The sequence below is a fragment of the Tasmannia lanceolata genome, unplaced genomic scaffold, assembly GCF_043159265.1.
Source record: "Tasmannia lanceolata isolate RefF3 unplaced genomic scaffold, GAP_Taslan_0.1 ptg000006l, whole genome shotgun sequence".
NCBI lineage: Eukaryota > Viridiplantae > Streptophyta > Magnoliopsida > Canellales > Winteraceae > Tasmannia > Tasmannia lanceolata.
In genome coordinates, this window is record NW_027518683.1 from 1,339,360 (window position 1) to 1,357,754 (window position 18,395).

General features: G+C 38.1%; 1 protein-coding gene across 1 annotated transcript; it reads right to left on the bottom strand.

Moving 5' to 3' along the window:
- Positions 1 to 1,410: 1,410 nt before the first annotated feature.
- LOC143879188 (uncharacterized) lies at positions 1,411 to 17,203 on the bottom strand. The gene is made up of 8 exons (XM_077381414.1): positions 16,889 to 17,203; positions 16,575 to 16,773; positions 4,931 to 5,087; positions 4,701 to 4,820; positions 4,286 to 4,402; positions 4,089 to 4,211; positions 1,709 to 1,825; positions 1,411 to 1,610 (listed from the first exon to the last, which is right to left on the bottom strand). The coding sequence occupies exons 1-8, from the start codon at positions 17,079 to 17,081 to the stop codon at positions 1,506 to 1,508; spliced, it is 1,131 nt and encodes a 376-aa protein (XP_077237529.1). The 5' UTR covers positions 17,082 to 17,203; the 3' UTR covers positions 1,411 to 1,505.
- Between the last annotated feature and the right edge of the window lie 1,192 nt (positions 17,204 to 18,395).

Sequence of the window (18,395 nt, forward strand, 5' to 3'; positions counted from 1 at the left end):
TTGGAAGGCAGTAAAATGGATACTTATGCATCTAAATGGGACATCAGATTTTGGTCTTGAGTTTTATAGAGATTGCGTTGGTTATGTAGTTTCTAATTATGTTGGGTGCTTGGATAGGGGGAGGTCTACTAAGAGTTATGTTTTCAATCTTAAAAGTGGTGTTGTGAGTTGGATGCCAATTTTGTAGGATTATTTTTGAAAGGGATTTGCCAGGGACCCTCACAGAAGGTATTTTACGGCTGGGCTGTTGCCTGTGAGAGCAGCCACCTCAGATGAATTAGATGAATAAGACAAAATCTGATACTGTGTGACTGCTTTCAAATGCAACAGCGAACCACGAATGCCTTATGCAATGGTTGCTAGCAAATCCCTTTTTATAATGCAAAAAAATCATATTTTTTGTATCTGGGTGAAACTTATATATTGGGATAAGTGTTGGGATATTATATAAGGTCTGGGTTTTAGACCTTTGATTTAACTTTATGATCTTCACATAGTGGGACTACGTACTGGTTTGGTACAAAGAGAAGCAAAGAGAAAGACTAACTAAGCAAAAGCAAGCTAGAGAAGGAAATGTGCAATGTGTTGTGAGTTTGTATAGTAACGGAATCTTGGTTTTGAATCACTTGGCTTCCTCAACAGCATAAAACATGTACATCACTTGTACTCTCCCTTTTTCTTTTTTTATGGGAAAATTGACATGTCTATTCATAATAACAAGATGTACAAAGTTTGGGGACAAGTAGTCCCACCTCATTACATAACATCATGAGTTGCTTAAGGAGGATGCTCCAATGGGTAAAAAGAAAAGAAAGGAAAAACACCATCAGTAATAACTCCCGTATGTAGCCTCACACTGCACCTCCGCCAAAGACATCGGGTTTGAAACCATTCCCAAAACCCAGAGAGCCCTAGTCTCAATACCACACAAGACTATCACCACCAACGCTCCAATCGTTTAAGGTTTTCAGACCTTTAATACCACCATGGGTTGACCATCCAAGGAGCAAGAGAAATCACGAGCAGTGAGGGATCAAGGTCTCTCAAGCACCTCTTGCATAACAGAACAGCTCATCCCCATCAACCTATCAAAAGAAGACCTAAACCCAGATAACAGGTTTAATTACCAACTCCCAAAAACTCCCAAAATCAGTTATCCTCAATATACCTTCCATAGAATTATCACCAACAAAGCCTAAACACAGCAGCCAATGGATAGACAAACCAAAATCCAGGTACTTATATCAACACCACAGCCCTCATCACTTTTACTTGTTTTGATCCTCTTGCTTCAGGTTTTCTCACTTATTAGTTACCAATGGGTAGAATTTACTAAGGTCAAAACAAACTAACCCTAACCATTTATTTTCTCACTTATTATTTAGTAACAAATGTGCAGAATTCACCGAGTTCAAAACAAACTAAACTAACCCCAGCCATTTATTCTCAGTCTAGTTTCAGATGTGAAGAACTTATCAAAGTCAAAACAAACTAACCCCAGCCATTTACAAGAGCAATCCAATAAGTATAGAAACTACAAATATCAAAACAAGAAAGCATCCAACTAGATCTTCGAAGTATGTGTTCGAATCCTCAATCGCAAGCCCGTCCTGTAGACAAAAAAAAATAAGGGTAACAACAAAAACATGTTATCAACAGAATTGCAGTATAGTTACTACACAATTTAAGGTACTTGATTGTTACTCACCAAGCCCTTAAGCGACTTGTAATTTTCTTCCTTATGCTTCAATGGACCCAGGCAGCCTTCCAACTCGGTGATTCTTTTACAAAGCATTTCAAGGGTTTGGTCGGGTTCTTTCTTACACTAGATGAAAAATAACAGAATTTCATGAATAAAGATGTTGGTGCAGACAAACAAAATCAATATCAATATAATGAAACAAATAATAAGTTAAGATACAAACATGAAAGTTCATAAATAAATTAATCAAGATGAATTCTCAACAACACAGGGTGCAGATAATTCAATTCAGACATAAAATGGTTGAGCCTGGAGTTGGTTGCATTACGGGCGATAGTAAAGCTAATGTAATTCTAGCTTTCTTTTTCTACTATGGAAAGTGTTCTAATGTGGAAGCTGAATGTAAATCATTGTTGGATGGCCTAAAGTTAAGGAGATCCAAAGAGTTTGGGTTGAATCAGATAGTCAAGTGTTGGTCGATGTCACTAAGGGAAAGGACATTATTTCGTGGTCGATTCTTTACTATTGGCAAGAGATGGAGAGTTTATTTAGGGACAATGTGATCCCCATTACAGATAGACAAATCTGTTCGGAAACAGAGCTCTTTTATCGCGGAATTAAACCTGCTATTAACGTCAGCTTATCTGTCAGTCGCGTCGGGTCTGACGCTCAGCTGAGAGCTATGAAACAAGTCCGCGGTTAGGGAAACCCGAAACTACCACTCTCTAACAACAGCTACTACTTGGCCTTGGCCCCATCTTTAATGCCAGTTCCACTCTGGAGAACAACAACTACTGTGACTTCAGTTCCCTACCCGGCCTTAACAGGAACAACACCTTTAGCCCGAGAAGCAAGCTACTGCTTACCTTCATTAGCTTACAGTTTGAGAAGAGAAGTGAAGCTATGCGAAGCTGACTTGTTAGGTTGCACTAGCTACTTGCTTGTTAGAGTAAGGCTCAGAAGCTAAAGATGAGATTACTGATTTACTTGCCGCATCAGCTACTTAGCATTCCTTGCTCGAAAGCAAGACCTTACTTGCAGTTGGAGAAGGAAGCTAACAATTAATGCCATGTTTGAGCTTCTAGTCCCACTTTCGTGCCTATCTCGCCAGGTTGAAGCTACTATGCCGGACAACATAAAAGTCTCTGTTCAATCGATGCCTAAGTAAAGCTTCCCCTAAGACGGAATAGCGCTTACTCAGGGTTCTAATGTGCAAGCTGAATGTAAATCGTTGTTGGATAGCCTAAAGTTAAGGAGATCCAAAGAGTTTGGGTTGAATCAGATGGTCAAGTGTTGGTCAATGTCACTAAGGGGAAGGACATTATTCCGTGGTCGATTCTTTACTATTGGCAAGAGATTGAGAGTTTATTGAGGGATGTGAATCCAATCATAACCCATCATTACAGAGAAGGTAACCAAGTGCCTGACTCGTTAGCTGATGTTGCCTGCACTACTAAGGACAACAGACTGTTTTATTCTTGGTATCATCTTCTAAGGGAATCTGGGGAGCTGCTGGTTGTGATGCTTTGGGCATTGGTGACTTCAGAGGAAAAACTTAATATGTTTATTTTTTATTTGGGTTTGGAGATAAAGTAGGATGTCTCCCTTTTGTATTGTTTTGTTCTTATCAATAAAACTTAAAGGCATTGGCCCAGGTTCCTAGATAAATTCCGCATTTAAAAAAAATCAATCCAGACATTCAAAGATATTCATGGTCTATCATCCATCCTTGGAAGAAAGCAACATTTCAGAACATACAGAGAAGAGAAGAGAATCAGTTGTCTTGATGAACCAAATTCAGAGTCATAAAATCTCAAGTGAACAGTTTTTGAGATCATTCAAAAGCATCCTTGAAAGTAGTTTAGGTTCTTAGTCATTGCTATTATTAGACTTTTCTCTAGAGATCTAATCTTATTAACAAAGGGTTTCTGTTAGGAAGTAGTGGTAGCTTAAATACAATTTAATTTTCAAAGAATAGTGTTTCAAAACGCTTCTATTGGAGATGTTACAGTATTTTGATAATTCAGTCCTTGTCAATTTAAACTTTCACCTAGAGGTTGTACAGAAAAATCAATGTTGTTCCTTTGAGCAGTTCTGCTGATAAAAAAGTTTCCATGGTTTTTATATCAAAAGATTGTACTAACATAGTTTTTTTGCTCTTCTTGTACATGAAGATGAAAAATAGCTCGTAGTAGTTTCTTCATGATTTTAGGAGTTTCAAAATTTCTCCTCTAGTGTTGTTAGCAAAACCTCTTAATTAGAAAACCTTCAGTCCACATTAACAAAATACTGCAACCCCAGCAATGTCTGGTCCTGATAGAGTTAAGTATATTAGACTCTAAAGTTGCTATAAGTAAATGTTCAAGTAAAATATAGCTAGACTTACTGAGACGTCTTTAGTCATGGCTTCTAGCCGTTTGACTTTCGTCTTCAATTCATTAACATTTCTCTCAAGGGCCACATTTTTTTCACTGATTGTTCTAAAGACACTTTCATGTTCCTTGGTGACCTGCAAGGAAGATGCATTTTCATCAGTGACTGGATTCATCTACTGGGTGAATAGTAGAAAACTTGTAAACTCACCGAGTTATTTTGCGATGTGATTTCCAGATCCTCAACCTTCTTTCCCAGTCCAGAAACTTTCTTCTCAAGGGATGACTTTCTCTTACGGATTGATTCAATTTCAGTTCCTTGCCGTTTCTTGTATTAGAAGAAAGAAATACACTTAATTAAATAACAGCTGTTTCCTCCCAGCCAGTGTTGAGGTATAAATGATTAAATAACACCAACTCTAACATCTTAAGCTTTTGGAGTAATTGATTGTTTCACATGTTATCAGAGCTATTGCCTCAGGGCAGGTCCTGGGTTCAAAACCCAACAACTCCTTGATATTAAAAATCCACATGTAGAGCCAACCCAAAAAAAGAGGGGCCACACGTGAGAGGAGTGTTGAGGTATAAATGATTAAATAACATCAACTCTAACAAGAGGAACTTACCAAGTCTTCGGAAGACATGGATTCTAATCTGTCAACCTTCCTCCTCAGTTCATCAACATTTCTCTCCAGGGCAGCACTTCTTTCACGAAACTTTTCCATCGGTACATACTTTTCCATGCCCTGTAAGACAGAACATGGCATTACTGGACAACATTTCCTTCATGTAACAGAATAGAGAAATCAAAATGCATATTCATGCCTAGCCATATTAGAGATGAGATCTGTTATACCTTTATGCTACCTATCGGTGAATAGCTTTTCTGAAGGTCATAATTCATGTCTAGCAGAGGTTGTTTTTCTGGTGGAGGAGAGATGGGGGCAAGGCGTGAGTAGTGAGAAGAAAATGGCATCCGTCTTGATTGTCGGCCTCCCATGATTGTCGCTCTTCTGATCATAAATCTTTGTATGAATGACAATCTAATTAAGTATGTTCAATAATGATGACCTAAAATTAAACCAACATTTATATATCAACTGATCAACAACTACAAGACATGCTGTGGACTTAAGCAGAAATCAAGTTCATAATAGTATTCATTATGCACATAATATCCTGGGATCTGGATATTGAATTTTGATTGGTCAGTCACCGATTTCTTGGAAAACCAAGAAACAGAATACCGTTGCTCGCTTATCTGCAGAAGCCCAATATCGCTCAATGGCCATGGTCTCTTGTGAACTCCAATGGCTCAAGTACTTGCTCCAAGATCTTGGTGTTATTCACTGCCAACCCATGACCTTATACTATGACAATCAAGCAGCCTCACACATAGCTATTAATCCAGTCTTCCATGGACGCACTAAACATATTGAACTAGATTGTCATCTAGTACGCGAAAAACTCCAGCAGGGCTTCATTGCACCAGTTTCATATCATCTTCCAATTCACGCTCCAACTTGAGGGGAGTATTAGAAGTATTCTAAATTTAACTGCATACAGGCATAAGCATAGCTTGGAGATTTGATTTATTTCCAAGACTGCACACAGGCATAAGCACAGCTTGGAGATTTGATTTATTTCCAAGATTCTCTGATGGAATCCTCTATAACTTGCCGTATCATTTTAGAGAGAAATCAGCTCAAGATTCTCTGGAATTCTCCACAACATTTCCTCAGGAGAGGAGTCAGCTGTAGCATTCTATATATACTGTATGTGACATGTAAAACATATAGAAAATTCAATTTGCAGAAATTCGTTTTCCTATTCTTAACAGAATAATACTGAAACCCAGTTCATTTTGGGTTTTGGGAATTGATTTCTTTTTTTATGGGTAAGCTGGGTTTTAGCGGGACCCCTACCAATTTATTAGATAAAGAGAAAGATGATACTATAAAAGAACAAAAACTAACCCTAACTCGGAACATGCGAGAGAGGGAGAACCAGGCTCAGCACATATGGGCGACAAACACTAAGCCTAAGAGATCAAAATGCTCAATACTTGTGAATTACATAGTCAGCCAATTTGGAAGGGTTATGTTGGGTTTTTTGTGAGCGTTTTGGCCAAAATTTCTTGTGAACTTCCTGCCATGATTCATTTGATTCCTCAAGTTCCTCATGAATAACTGGAATCAGGTGGACTCAATTGCATTTAATTTTGTGTCCAATAATCAGTTTTGGACTCTAAATCAATTCTCAAAATCCAAAACGAACAGGCCTAAAAGTTTCAATCATGGATTCTTTAATATAAAACAAATTACATAGGAGTTGCCTTTTCTAGCCTATAAATGCAGAAGGGTTTTTGGATTTGCAAACAACAAAGATACAAAACTCAGAACATCAAAACAATACAATCAGGAAAATCACAAAGGACGTGAAAGAAAGAAGGAAGAAAAATATGAATCCACTAAATAAGGGTTAATTATAATCAACGTAAATGAACCTAGTTACAGCTTATCAGTGTAAGCGTTCTATCATGAGGAACACTTAGAATCGCATCTTGGGCTATTAACTCTGAGAAAGCACATAATATTGTCATATTTGCGCATTAACTGTGAAAAACACATACCATTCACATCGATGCCGGATTTGGATCATCTGAGCAGGACCAAGGAGGAGTTCTTGTAGAGTTTAAGGAAGAATTACTACCCATCAAGCCCCATCTCCTCTCTCTCTCTCTCTCTCTCTCTCTCTCTCTCTCTCTCTCTCTCTCTCTCTCTCTCTCTCTCTATATATATATATATATATATATATATATATATATATATATATATATATATATAGATTAGTTTAAGTTTATCTTAATTCTAAGCAACTTAGATCTTGGCCATTGATCTTGCGAAGGCCACACCAAACGTTAAGATCAAGTCCTAACGACAGTTCCTATACTTCTAAATGAATTATTCTCTTCAATGAATTACCTTAATGCAAAGGCCACATGAGGTTAGCAAGTTCTAAATAAGAAACTTCTTACTGCAATATCTATCATACGTGAAAATTGAAGTTGGCAAACTGTAAGGAAATTGTAAGAAGAAGAAGAGGGTAGTTTTTTCGTTGCTTTGGCTCTTCAGAGATATTTATTCACTATATAAAGGTCCTTCATGACGTGAAACTGAAACGTTAAGAAATTTACAAGTTGACGTGAAAGGCCAATGAGAGGAGGCAGAAAAAAATGGAAAGTGACATGCCGTGATTATTTAAAACGGAATTTTTGTCAACTTATTTAGGGAAGAGATATCACGAGAAGGTCCTATCCTACTATGAGAATCTTGATTTGGACCCATGGCCCACCCACATATGAGTCTTGACTTTTCATCTAACGGCTTCTATTTGTAGACAACAAAATGTGTAGGGTCTGGATCACGCTAATGTTATGCTAGTGGGGCTGGATTATGCATCTCACGCATAATCTTATTTACGAAGGGTCTCTGTTAGGAAGTAGTGGTAGCTTAAATACAACTTAATTTTCAAAGAACAGTGTTTCAAATCTCTTCTATTGAAGGTGTTACAGTATTTTTTATAATTCAGTCCTCGTAAATTTAAACATTCACCTAGAGGTTGTACAGAAAAATCAATGTTGTTCCTTTGATCAGTTCTGCTGATAAACAAGTTTCCATATCAAAAAGATTGTACTAACATAGTTGTTTTGCTGGTCTTGTACATGAAGATGAAAAATAGCTTGAATTCATGATTCTATGAGTTTCAAAATTTCTCCTCTAGTGTTGTAAGCAAAACCTGTTAATTAGAAAAACTTCAGTCTACATTAACAAAAATTTGCAACCGCAACTGCTTAAGCAATGCCTGGTCCTGATAGAGTTAGGTATATTAGAGAGAAATCAGCTCAAGATTCTCCAAAACATTCCTCAGGAGAGGAGTCAGCTGTAGCATTCTATATATATTGTATGTGACATGTAAAACATATAGAAAATTCAATATACAGAAATTCGTTTTCCTATTCTTAACAGAACAATACTAAAACCCAGTTCTTTTTGGACTTTGGGAATTGATTTCTTTTTTTTTATGGGTAAGCTGGGGTTTAGCGGGGACCCCTACCGATTTATTAGATAAAAAGAAAGATGATATAATAAAAGAGCAAAAACTAATCCTGACTCGGAACAAACGAGAGAGGGAGAACCAGGCTCAGCACATATGAGTGACAAACACTAAGCCTAAGAGATCAAAATGCTCAACACTTGTGAATTACATAATCAGCTAATTTGGAAGTGCTATGTTGGGCTCTTTGTGAGCGTTTTGGCCATGATTCATTTTATTCCTCAAGTTCTGGAGTCTCTTCTTTGCCACTATCCTCATGCTTAACTGGAATCAGGTGGATTCAAAATTGCATTTAATTTTGTGTCCAATAATCCGTTTTGGACTCTAAATCAATTCTAAAAATCCAAAACGAACGGGCCTAAAAGTTTCAAACATTGATTCTTTAATATAAAACAAATTACATAGGAGTTGCAGTTTCTAGCCTATAAATGCAGAAGGGTTTTTGGATTTGCACACAACAGACACAAAACTCAGAACATCAGAATAATACAATCAGGAAAATCACAAAGGACGTGAATGAAAGAAGGAAGAAAAATATGAATCCACTAAATAAGGGTTAATAATAATCAACGTAAAATGAACCTAGTTACAGCTTATCAGTGTCCGTTCTATCATAAGGAACACTTAGAAACGGATCTTGGGCTATTAACTCTGAGAAAGCACATAATATTGTCATATTTGCATAGGGCTGCAACTCGGGTCGGGCGGGTCGGGTTTTGGGGAACCCAACCCTACCCGAGAAATATCTCGGGTCAAGTCGGGTCGGGTTTTCTTTCGGAAAACCCACGATTCCCAAACCCGGCCCTACCCATGATAAATCTCGGGTCGGGTCGGGTCGGGTTTTTTCATGTTGACGCAATTTTTTAAGGAAAATTCTTGTTTGGCAAGGCAACTCAACTCATAGAAGCAGAAATTACACTCACATTACACTTGAATCAAACAATGATGTAATTACACTGACATTACACTTGAATCAAACAATGATGTAATCAAACAATGTTGTAATTACAATCAAACAATGCTGAATCAAACACTTGAATCAACTCAATTCATAGAAGCAGAAATTATACTCACATACAATAACAGTGGGTGTGTGGGTTTTCACTTTTAACTTTTAACAAACAGTAGAAAAAAATGTACATACTATAACTTATGTAACTCGGGTCGGGTCGGGTCGGGCCCCTTCAAACCCGGCTCAACCCGAGATTCATGCGGGCTTTTGAATGCTCAACCCGGCTCGACCCGAAACCCATGAAACCTGAACCCAACCCAAGCTATTTTCAGGTCGGGTCGGGTAAAACCCGGCTCGAGTTGCAGCCCTATATTTGCGCATTAACGGTGAAAAACACATACCATTCACATCTGAGCAGGACCAAGGAGGAGTTCTTGTAGAATTTAAGAAGAATAACTACGCATCAAGCCCCATCTCCTCCATAAACCTCTCTCTCTCTCTCTCTCTCTCTCTCTCTCTCTCTCTCTATATATATATATATATATATATATATATATATATATAAGATTAGTTTATCTAAATCCTAAGCAACATAGATCCTGGCCATTAATCTTGCTAAGGCCACACCAAAGGTTAAGATCAAGTCCTAACCAAGGTTTTAAATTTCGGTTTCGGGCGAAATTTCGGTCTTTCCCGAAACCGAATTTTTGGCCGAAATCACAAAATTTCTGCCGAAATTTGGTAAAAGCTCTTGAAATATCATTTTTTAAGCCGAAATATTATAAGAAGGTTTCGATGACTGGGCCCTACCAAAATCAGTTACATAACTGGGGCAGTTGGTGGGCCTCATTAATAGCCACTGTTGTAGTCATAGCCACTGTTATAGTCCTCATTAGACTTTGACAAGTAGCTACACACGAAATGTTCAGTGTAGATAATGAGTATTCACCACTTCTTGAGTAAAAAGAATAAGCGAAATCTTAGGTAAGATTGAAGAATCATCGAGGAACATAAAAATAGCAACTGATAAATAGAGATACAAAAGTAGAAAAAAATAGCAGATTTGAAAGATGCAATTGTTAAACCAACATCACTCAAATTGATCCCTTGGATCTTCGGCACCTTGGGCCCAAGAATAGCAACTTGCTAGAGCAAAAATTGGAGCCCAAGAATCTTCCCCAAGTTTAATGAACAGTTGTCAAAACAAAGAACTACCTTAATGCAAAGGCCGCATGAGGTTAGTAGGTTCTAAATAAGAAAATTCCAACAGCAATATCTATCATACGTGAAAAATAGAAGTTTTCAAACTGTAGGAAAATGTAAGAAGACATAGGGAGAGTACCAGTGGAGAAAGGTAGTGATTACTCTTTGAAGAAGAAGAAGAAGAGCGTTTTTTTTTTTGTTGCTTTGGCTCTTCAGAGATATAAAGGTCCTTCATGACGTGAAACCGAAACGTTAGGTAATTTACAAGTTGACATGAAAGGCCAATGAGAGGAGGCAGAAACACCATCGAAAGTGCCATGCCCTGATCATTTAAAACGGAATTTTTGTAAAATTATTCGGGGAAGAGATCAGGAGAAGAGAATCTTGATTTGGACCCATGGCCCACCCACATACTTTTCATCTAACGGCTTCTATTTGTAGACAATAAAATGTGGAAGGGTCTAGATCACGCTAATGGTATGCTAGTGGGCCTGGATTATGCATCTCACGCTCCAAGGCTTCGCATATTGTATTGGGTATAGTAGTTTACACGTCAGTTCGACTAAGTCCAAGTCAAGCGAGAAAGTTCTCGCTCATAATTGGTAAGATTAGATTTTCTTATATTATTCCAGTGTAGGTCTTTATGGATATTCGAGCCCTCTTTTCTGTTTTCACGATAAGAAATCTCCTTTTTCTTCCAATAGGGGTGTAAACGACCCGAGCCGAGCCGAGCATGGGCTCGTTAAGCTCAAAAGCTCGGCTCGGGCTCGAACCAGGCTCGGCTCGGTCAGGCTCGCGAGTCTTACCGAGCTCGGGTTATTTTAAGTTCACACCCCTCATCTTCCCTGGACAGCCCTATCTAGTGTAATTTGACTACTATTTTTACACTATGGGGAGTGGTCCAAGTAACAAATGGGGTTCCAAAAATGAAGTGACATATTTTGCCTCCCCCTTTCACTCCCTGGATAACCCTTTTAGTGTATATATTAATATAAAATATATATATATATTTAAATATATTAAATTCTTAACGAGCCGAGCCTGGCCTAAATCAGGCTCGGCTCGTTAAGCTTAACGAGCCTGGCAAGCAGGCTCGGCTCGGCTCGTTAAGGATTCGAGCGAGCTTCCGAGCCCGAGCCAAAATTGACACCCTTATCTACCAACCCTCTCAACCATAAGATCACCATCATGCTAATTAATTAGGATTTAACGATCAGCATTCGGTCCCATATGGGCCATGTGTGTGGAATTGAGACCATTGATCTCGTAGATCAGTGGATCACCTTGAGGTGGCTCCCATGCTCTTCATCTAATGCCGAACAAACATAACATCCTTGAGATTAGGGCGTACACAATTCTCTAGCTTCTCTGAGCAAGACCTTAAAAGGTCATGATCAGAGAGCTAGATCGTCCAATGAAACTGGGGCCAACCGTAATGGGCTAACTTGTATTTTCCAGGCCCGATCAATAGTCCAAAATCCAAATCACGTCCATGTGCCACGATACTCTCAAGAGAGAAAGATAATTGGGAAAATAATGCTAACAGTAACTTCATATTCTAAACATTACTTTAGTGATCCCTTAGATCTTTGAAATTGAATGAGATGGGATTGTACTACCTTATGGCATGACTTGTCCTTGAAGGTGTGTAATCTGACAATCTTCGTAGCTTTTCCGAGCACGGCGAGAGGCCTAGAACTTTTATTCTAATGCCCATTTGGTTTGGCCACTTCAATCAAAATAGAAAGTGATATTTGAGTCATCTTTCCCTTCCCAAATGTTTCTAAAGTTAAGGAGGATTACTCTATATAGATGAAAGGTTGCTAAACATGCTAGGCCACATCAAATTTAGCAAGTCTAAATATAGCAATCCCTGTTTCTAAAGGATTCTAATAAGAGGAAACTCTTAAGTTTAGAAACTCTAAACTTCAGGAACTTCCAACATGACTGTCATTGTATCATTTTCCTAGTAAAAAATCACAGCATCCTACTTCCATTTTTCAGACGAAATAGTATTTGCAGTTAACTTCACAAGGGTCGGACTTCTGATGGTAACAGCTCCATCAAGGCCATAAATAGGTCTTGATGAATTCAACGATCAAGATCGACCATTTGGTGGGACCCGATGGAGGTCATAATCTAAAAAACATAAATATGTGTATAATCAACCTTGGGAACTCTACATTGAAGCATCAAATTGATGACCAACATAATTAGACCCTGATTTATTTATTTATTTATTTTGAGAAATGTACCGTATATTGAAAGAAAGGATTACAAGTACACTTCAGGTTAAAGAAGAGCCCTCAAAAAAAAAAAAAAAAACTAGAAGCTCTCGATTTGGCCAGACGACCAGTGGAAATTTTAGGAACAAACGAAAATGAGACATCTCTATACAAGTCTCTAATTAATCTCACTAATGAACTTGACAATTCTCCACAGGCTGTCATTGGTCAAAAGAGCCGCTTTCACTTCCAAGCTCTACGCCATCCAGCTAAGAAGCTCAATTTTGGGTCTGAATTAGAACCATATTTCAATTTCAAGAGTTTCTACTATTATATGAATACATCCAAACACACAAATTGCAATCAGAATATACATCCAAATGAACCAACCATGTTAGTTTAGCACTGAGACAGCATTTCTCCTTGGATGGTATCTCTAAACTGTTATGGTCTTGATGTTGAATTTAAATGTACTGCTGTCTCCTATAAGGAAGGGAGCATCAGGAAAGCTACCTTGGGCTCTCTTGTTGCCATAACCAGGATAGTCATTCTTGCAGAATACAACACTTTCTTTTAAGACGAGACCCAACTTCTCAGCTTTCTTCACCAAATTCCATTTGTTGTAGGGATCTCCAGTTTTGTGGGTGACGTGAATCTCTCCCTTTTCTCTCAGCAGAATTTTGGCATTCTTTAGAAACCCCTTCACCAATTGCTTGTTCAACCTGTTAGAATCATCAATTCATGGATATGTAAATGAAGAATTATGAAAGGATCAAATCTATCTGGTAGATGGTCTAATCATTTGATCTATGTCATCCATTTAGTGGGATCCACAGCACATATAGTGAACACTGGGATCCTTTTTAGCCACCCTCTTTAGGACAAAATGAAAATCAACTTCTATATGTTTTGTTCTGGCATGTAAAAATGGATTCCCCGTTAGGTTAGTAGAGCTGACATTGTCTTATCAAAAATAAAGAGGTGCCTTGAGATAGAACCCCATTCAGCATTACTGCACGCAGACCTTGCTGACCAAAAAAGCACTATCTGGCCTTATTAAGGTCAAGTATTATGGTGCCCCGACGACATTTCTTTACTTGCTAGAAGAGGATAGTTGAGTACCAAATAATTTGTACCGGACAGATGAATGGATAAGAATTGAAATGGGCTTTACGTCATTCAAGTTAGTGAGGGGAAAAAGTTCAAGAACATAATTGGATAGGGACAGCGCCAGGTCATGTTATGTGGTGGTAACCAAAATGCACAAAAAATAATGGAGTGAGCCTATATCTTTGATTGCAAACTAATTCCTAAGACGATTTATCAATTGATCTTACGCGAGCGGACAAGTCCTTGTGATGACTTTCTTGTCCACCTAGAAATGGATAATCTCTCCATTGGATTGATGAATTAAAAGAGAATTGGCAGATCGAGAGCCATAGAACCCTAGTTAACAAAAAATTACTCGGCCTTTGAAACCAAGCCTTTAGGGCTTCTTTTAAGATCACAAAGGGACTTGTTAAAGAAGAGTTTCGACAAGTTAGAAAATAATCCAGTTTAGAATAAGTTGGTCCTAATGATACCAGAGATTAAATTCCGAATTGATCGTCAGACCGGGGAGGTCATAAGTAGACGGAAATTTTTTTTCATGGGACAGGACGACTGTCGTCAATGAACTCAAGCGAGTCCTGCCAATGAAGAATGGGCATAAATCAAGATTTCCAGAGAAATTAGTTTTTGACTAATCTAGTTTAATGGACAAGAAGTGTTTTTTTTTTAATAGAATGGACAAGAGGTGTTAAAAGCTAGAAGTTGTTACCCCCATGGAAGGGGAGGCAGAAACAGCTGCTGGTAGTGCGTCAGACCAACAACATTTGATTCAGACGGTGTTTTAGAAGATGTAACAGTGGTAGCTGGTGTCATCATTGCCAAGTAGGAAATGGATGAAAACTAGGGGGAAAAAAGAAATTTTATTTTGCCATGCTCTTGGTACAATGTAAAGGTAGCACCCCGTCAATGAATAGAGAAAAGTTCTTGTGTCCATTATATCGAAGATTATTACAAGAGAATGATGATTAGAACGGCTTGATAACAAAGAAGTTTGGGATAGAGTTCATAGGATTGAACTCAATGTATAAAAATAACTATAGCGATAAATTATACAATATAACTCAACATAGATTACCCACCAACACACGACCTTTGTTCTTGGATAAAATATTACCAGAACAAAATTGGTGAACAAAAAGAAGGCAATTTCAAGATGAAATTATTCAAGCATTGATCCTTTCACATACTTGACATATGGGCGACTACCATTCAAAACAAAAACAAACAAAAAAACACCTTGACATGCGGACAACTAGATTGAGGAGCATTGTTGCCATTGTGCTGATTTGGACCAAAAGATCTGCCAGCATAACCACAATCACGTCCTATATTAGGTGGTCAAGGCACTTGAAAGACGCTTTGTCCAGCCTTCTGGTGTACGTGTTATGTCCTTGTTGAAGATCCCGGTGAGTGGCAAAAAAACTGGAGAAACTGCAAAGAGACTTCCTGTTGGAAAGCGAAGTGGAAGGTAAAAAGCTTCAGCATTTGGTGAATTGGGAGACACTTTGCCTCCTAATATTGGAAGGGTGACTTGGGATTGGTAATCTGGTTAGGAAGAACAAAGCTCTCATGGGAAGTAGCTTTGGTGCTTTGGCGAAGAGAATGAAGCTTTGTCAAGGAAGATCATTTCTAGAAAATATGAAGAGTCCATGGAGGGATGGTAGGTAGAATAGGTAGAATCGAGGCTCGGGAGCATGAATGCCTAATTTTTTCATTGTCTGATTGTTTTAATCAAGAGATTAGATTTAGAGTGAGAGATGGGAAGAGAGAGGGGTTTTAGAGTGACATCTGAAGGTCTGTCATTTATCCATGCTTTCTCGTGCTTCTAAAGGATTGCTTCCAATAAAAATGCCAAAGTATGTGTGTCATAAAAGGGTGTGGGTTGAATAGTTTGGGATATTGCATATTAGAGGTCATGACGTCGATTGCTTTATTAACATACTTTCCTCTTTGGAAGAGTGTTTCATTTCATAGGCTAAAAATGATAGACGGATTTAGACCCCTGATGCGAGAGGGCTTTTCACAGTCAGGTCGCTCTTCAGGTTTCTTGGTTGCCCCCTAGCTTCTCCTTTCCCTTGGCTTAAGGTTTGGAATCCCAAATCCCCTATGCAGAAATACCGAGACATATTTAATCTCCTGAAATAGCATCAAAGATGATGTGTAGCAAACGTCAAGAAGAGATGCAAGAAAGACAACTACACAAAGCAAAAATACATGATTTGCGTGGTTTGCCAGTGTGCCTACGTCCATGGGAGAAGAGTTTCACTATTTCGGTTTAGGGTTACAAAACACTCCACTCTCGGCCAAGAAAACTAATAGAAAGCCACACAGCAACCCGTAACCCTAGATTATAGAGAATTACCAGGAAAATGTTTTCTATAGGGCAAAGTTACCAGCATCAAGTGCAAAACATGGCCCAGAGAAATAGTTTAGCTTCACATAGGTTCACAATGAAATTGGGATACTTGGATTTAAGGCGAGTAATATACTTGAATTTCGGCTACTACTACATGAACACCTATAGCAAGCCTTTCGAAGAAAAACATTTGAATGCCACTGCTTAAACCAAAGACTCGGTGGGTAAAGATAACTATAGTTATGAATGATACAGTACAACTCAAAATAGATTATCCTCCAACATATGACCATGGTTCTTGGATAAAATATCACCACTACAAAATTGATGAACAGCAAACAAGAAAATTTCAAGATAAAATTATCCAAGCAGGATAGCCTGTCCCAGCAAACAGAACAGCATATTGCAAAGTAATTAAAACAAAACAAAGGGCACAGTTTAGCACAAGCATTTGAAAGATAATTAGTAAACCCTAGAAACCCAAAAGCAGCAATTCTTTGAAAAGAAATGGGAAAAGAAAGGAAAAGAAGGCACTCACTGGATTTGAAAGTTACTGCCTTCAGGATAGCGAAAGCCCACATGAGGGAAATTGTAGACAATCCTATCAAACCTTTGAGTCCTCAAGAAGAAGTGAGTGCTCATCTTGGTAGCATCAATCCCGTACAAAATCAAGCAACCCATCTCTTCTAGCTCTCTCACATTCCCAATAGCATAGCTGTACTTACTTTCTAATGTATCTTTTATTTTCATTTTTTCAAAGAAAATGAAACAAAAAAATTGAGAAGCTCAATAGTAACATTCCCCTTAGCAATAACCATATATATATAGAGAGAAAGAAAGGGATGTGGGTACCTTGATTATCTAAAGATGTTGCGACCATGTTGGTTGCAGAGCCAAAAGCATTTGCTAAAGAGAGAGCGAAGGAGAAATCACCTTCTCCAACTAACAAGATCCGATGAGAGTTTGAATAATGCTTTATCCATTTCTCTTTTTTCTCATGGAAATAAAGGTTAAGAGATGATATTCCTGTTTCTATTTCTTCCATCACCAGAATTTCTAGAAGGCGAACTGTTCAGAGTCGACCGATGGCTGTTACCAGTCCACAGCTTTTAATAATGGAGACTTTATGCTCTCATTCACCCTTGTTGAATTACCATTTTAGCCAGCATTAGACTCCTTCCAACGTAAAGACTAAAGACTAAAGAGGGTGTACCCCGTAAATCATCTCCATAGGATTATCTGAACCGTCAGATATGTGGAGAGACCGCACTTTATAGAAACCTCTACAGATGGGGAAGGTTAGGATCATGGTTTTAAATTTCTACCCAAATCCGAATTTCGGTCGAAATCCACAATACCCGAAATGTTTCAGGATTCCACCCAAATTTCGGTAATTTTGGATTTCGGCCAGGCGAAATCTCAAATTTTTAAACTCAAAAAATCTAATTTTTTTAATAATATCGAAATTTTGGTAATTCAGGCCGAAATTTGGTGATAAATAATATATTGTTTTTTTAATGGTGAGAGGATCTCGGCCAAAAATTTTGTTTTGTTGGGGTCCAAAATGCTTACCGAAACCGAAATTTAAAACCACAGTTAGGATCATGGTTTAAATTTTCGGTTTCGGTACTGGTTTCGAACCCCTGAAATTTCAAAATTTTGGTTGAAACCCGGTACAACAACGAAAAAAAAAAACTATTTTATTCAATATTAAATTTAGGCCGAAATTACCGAAATTTCAGTCAAAATTTCGGTGAAATATTAAATTAATTTATAAAAAAAACAGGTTTTTTGGGTGAAATTTCGGAAATATCAAAATTTCGGCCGAAATAAAATACCATTTCGGGTTTTCGTCATTTCGGTGTCGGTCTCCGCCGAATTTCGGATTTCGGTTGAAATTTAAGACCATGGTTAGGATCACCTGGTGGAGATGATTGTTTGGATACAGCCTATTTATGTATGGTCTAGTATTTTTCAAAAAGTACTGTATCGTCCACTCCATATGGTGATCCAAACCGTCCGTCTCTTGGGCCACAAAGGCAAGGATTTAGTAGTTACGTTTCATCCTATAAACGAATTGACAACAAAAGCACCCCTCTATATATCGGAGGGTTAGGATCATCTCTTTGGGCACAACTTATCTTGTGGCCCAATAGATGGATGGTTTGGATCATCCTATGGAGTGGGCCGTACAGTACTTTGTAAAACAAATATTGGACTATATTGCCACAAACCCTATAATAACTCGATATTTTATACTGTGAGTGCGCGTGAAGTCGTGAAGTCAAGTATTTTCCAGAATGTAAAGATGGGCCCACTTCACAGGATGACCAAACAGATGATTTGTTGAGCCACAACA

Coding starts and splice junctions, on each gene's coding strand:
- LOC143879188 (XM_077381414.1), bottom strand. CDS start 17,081: ATGGAAGAAATAGAAACAGGAATATCATCTCTTAACCTTTATTTCCAT. Junction 4,212..4,285: donor TCACATCGCAAAATAACTCG/GTGAGTTTACAA, acceptor TCTTCCTTGCAG/GTCACCAAGGAACATGAAAG. Junction 1,611..1,708: donor ACAAGTCGCTTAAGGGCTTG/GTGAGTAACAAT, acceptor TTTTGTCTACAG/GACGGGCTTGCGATTGAGGA.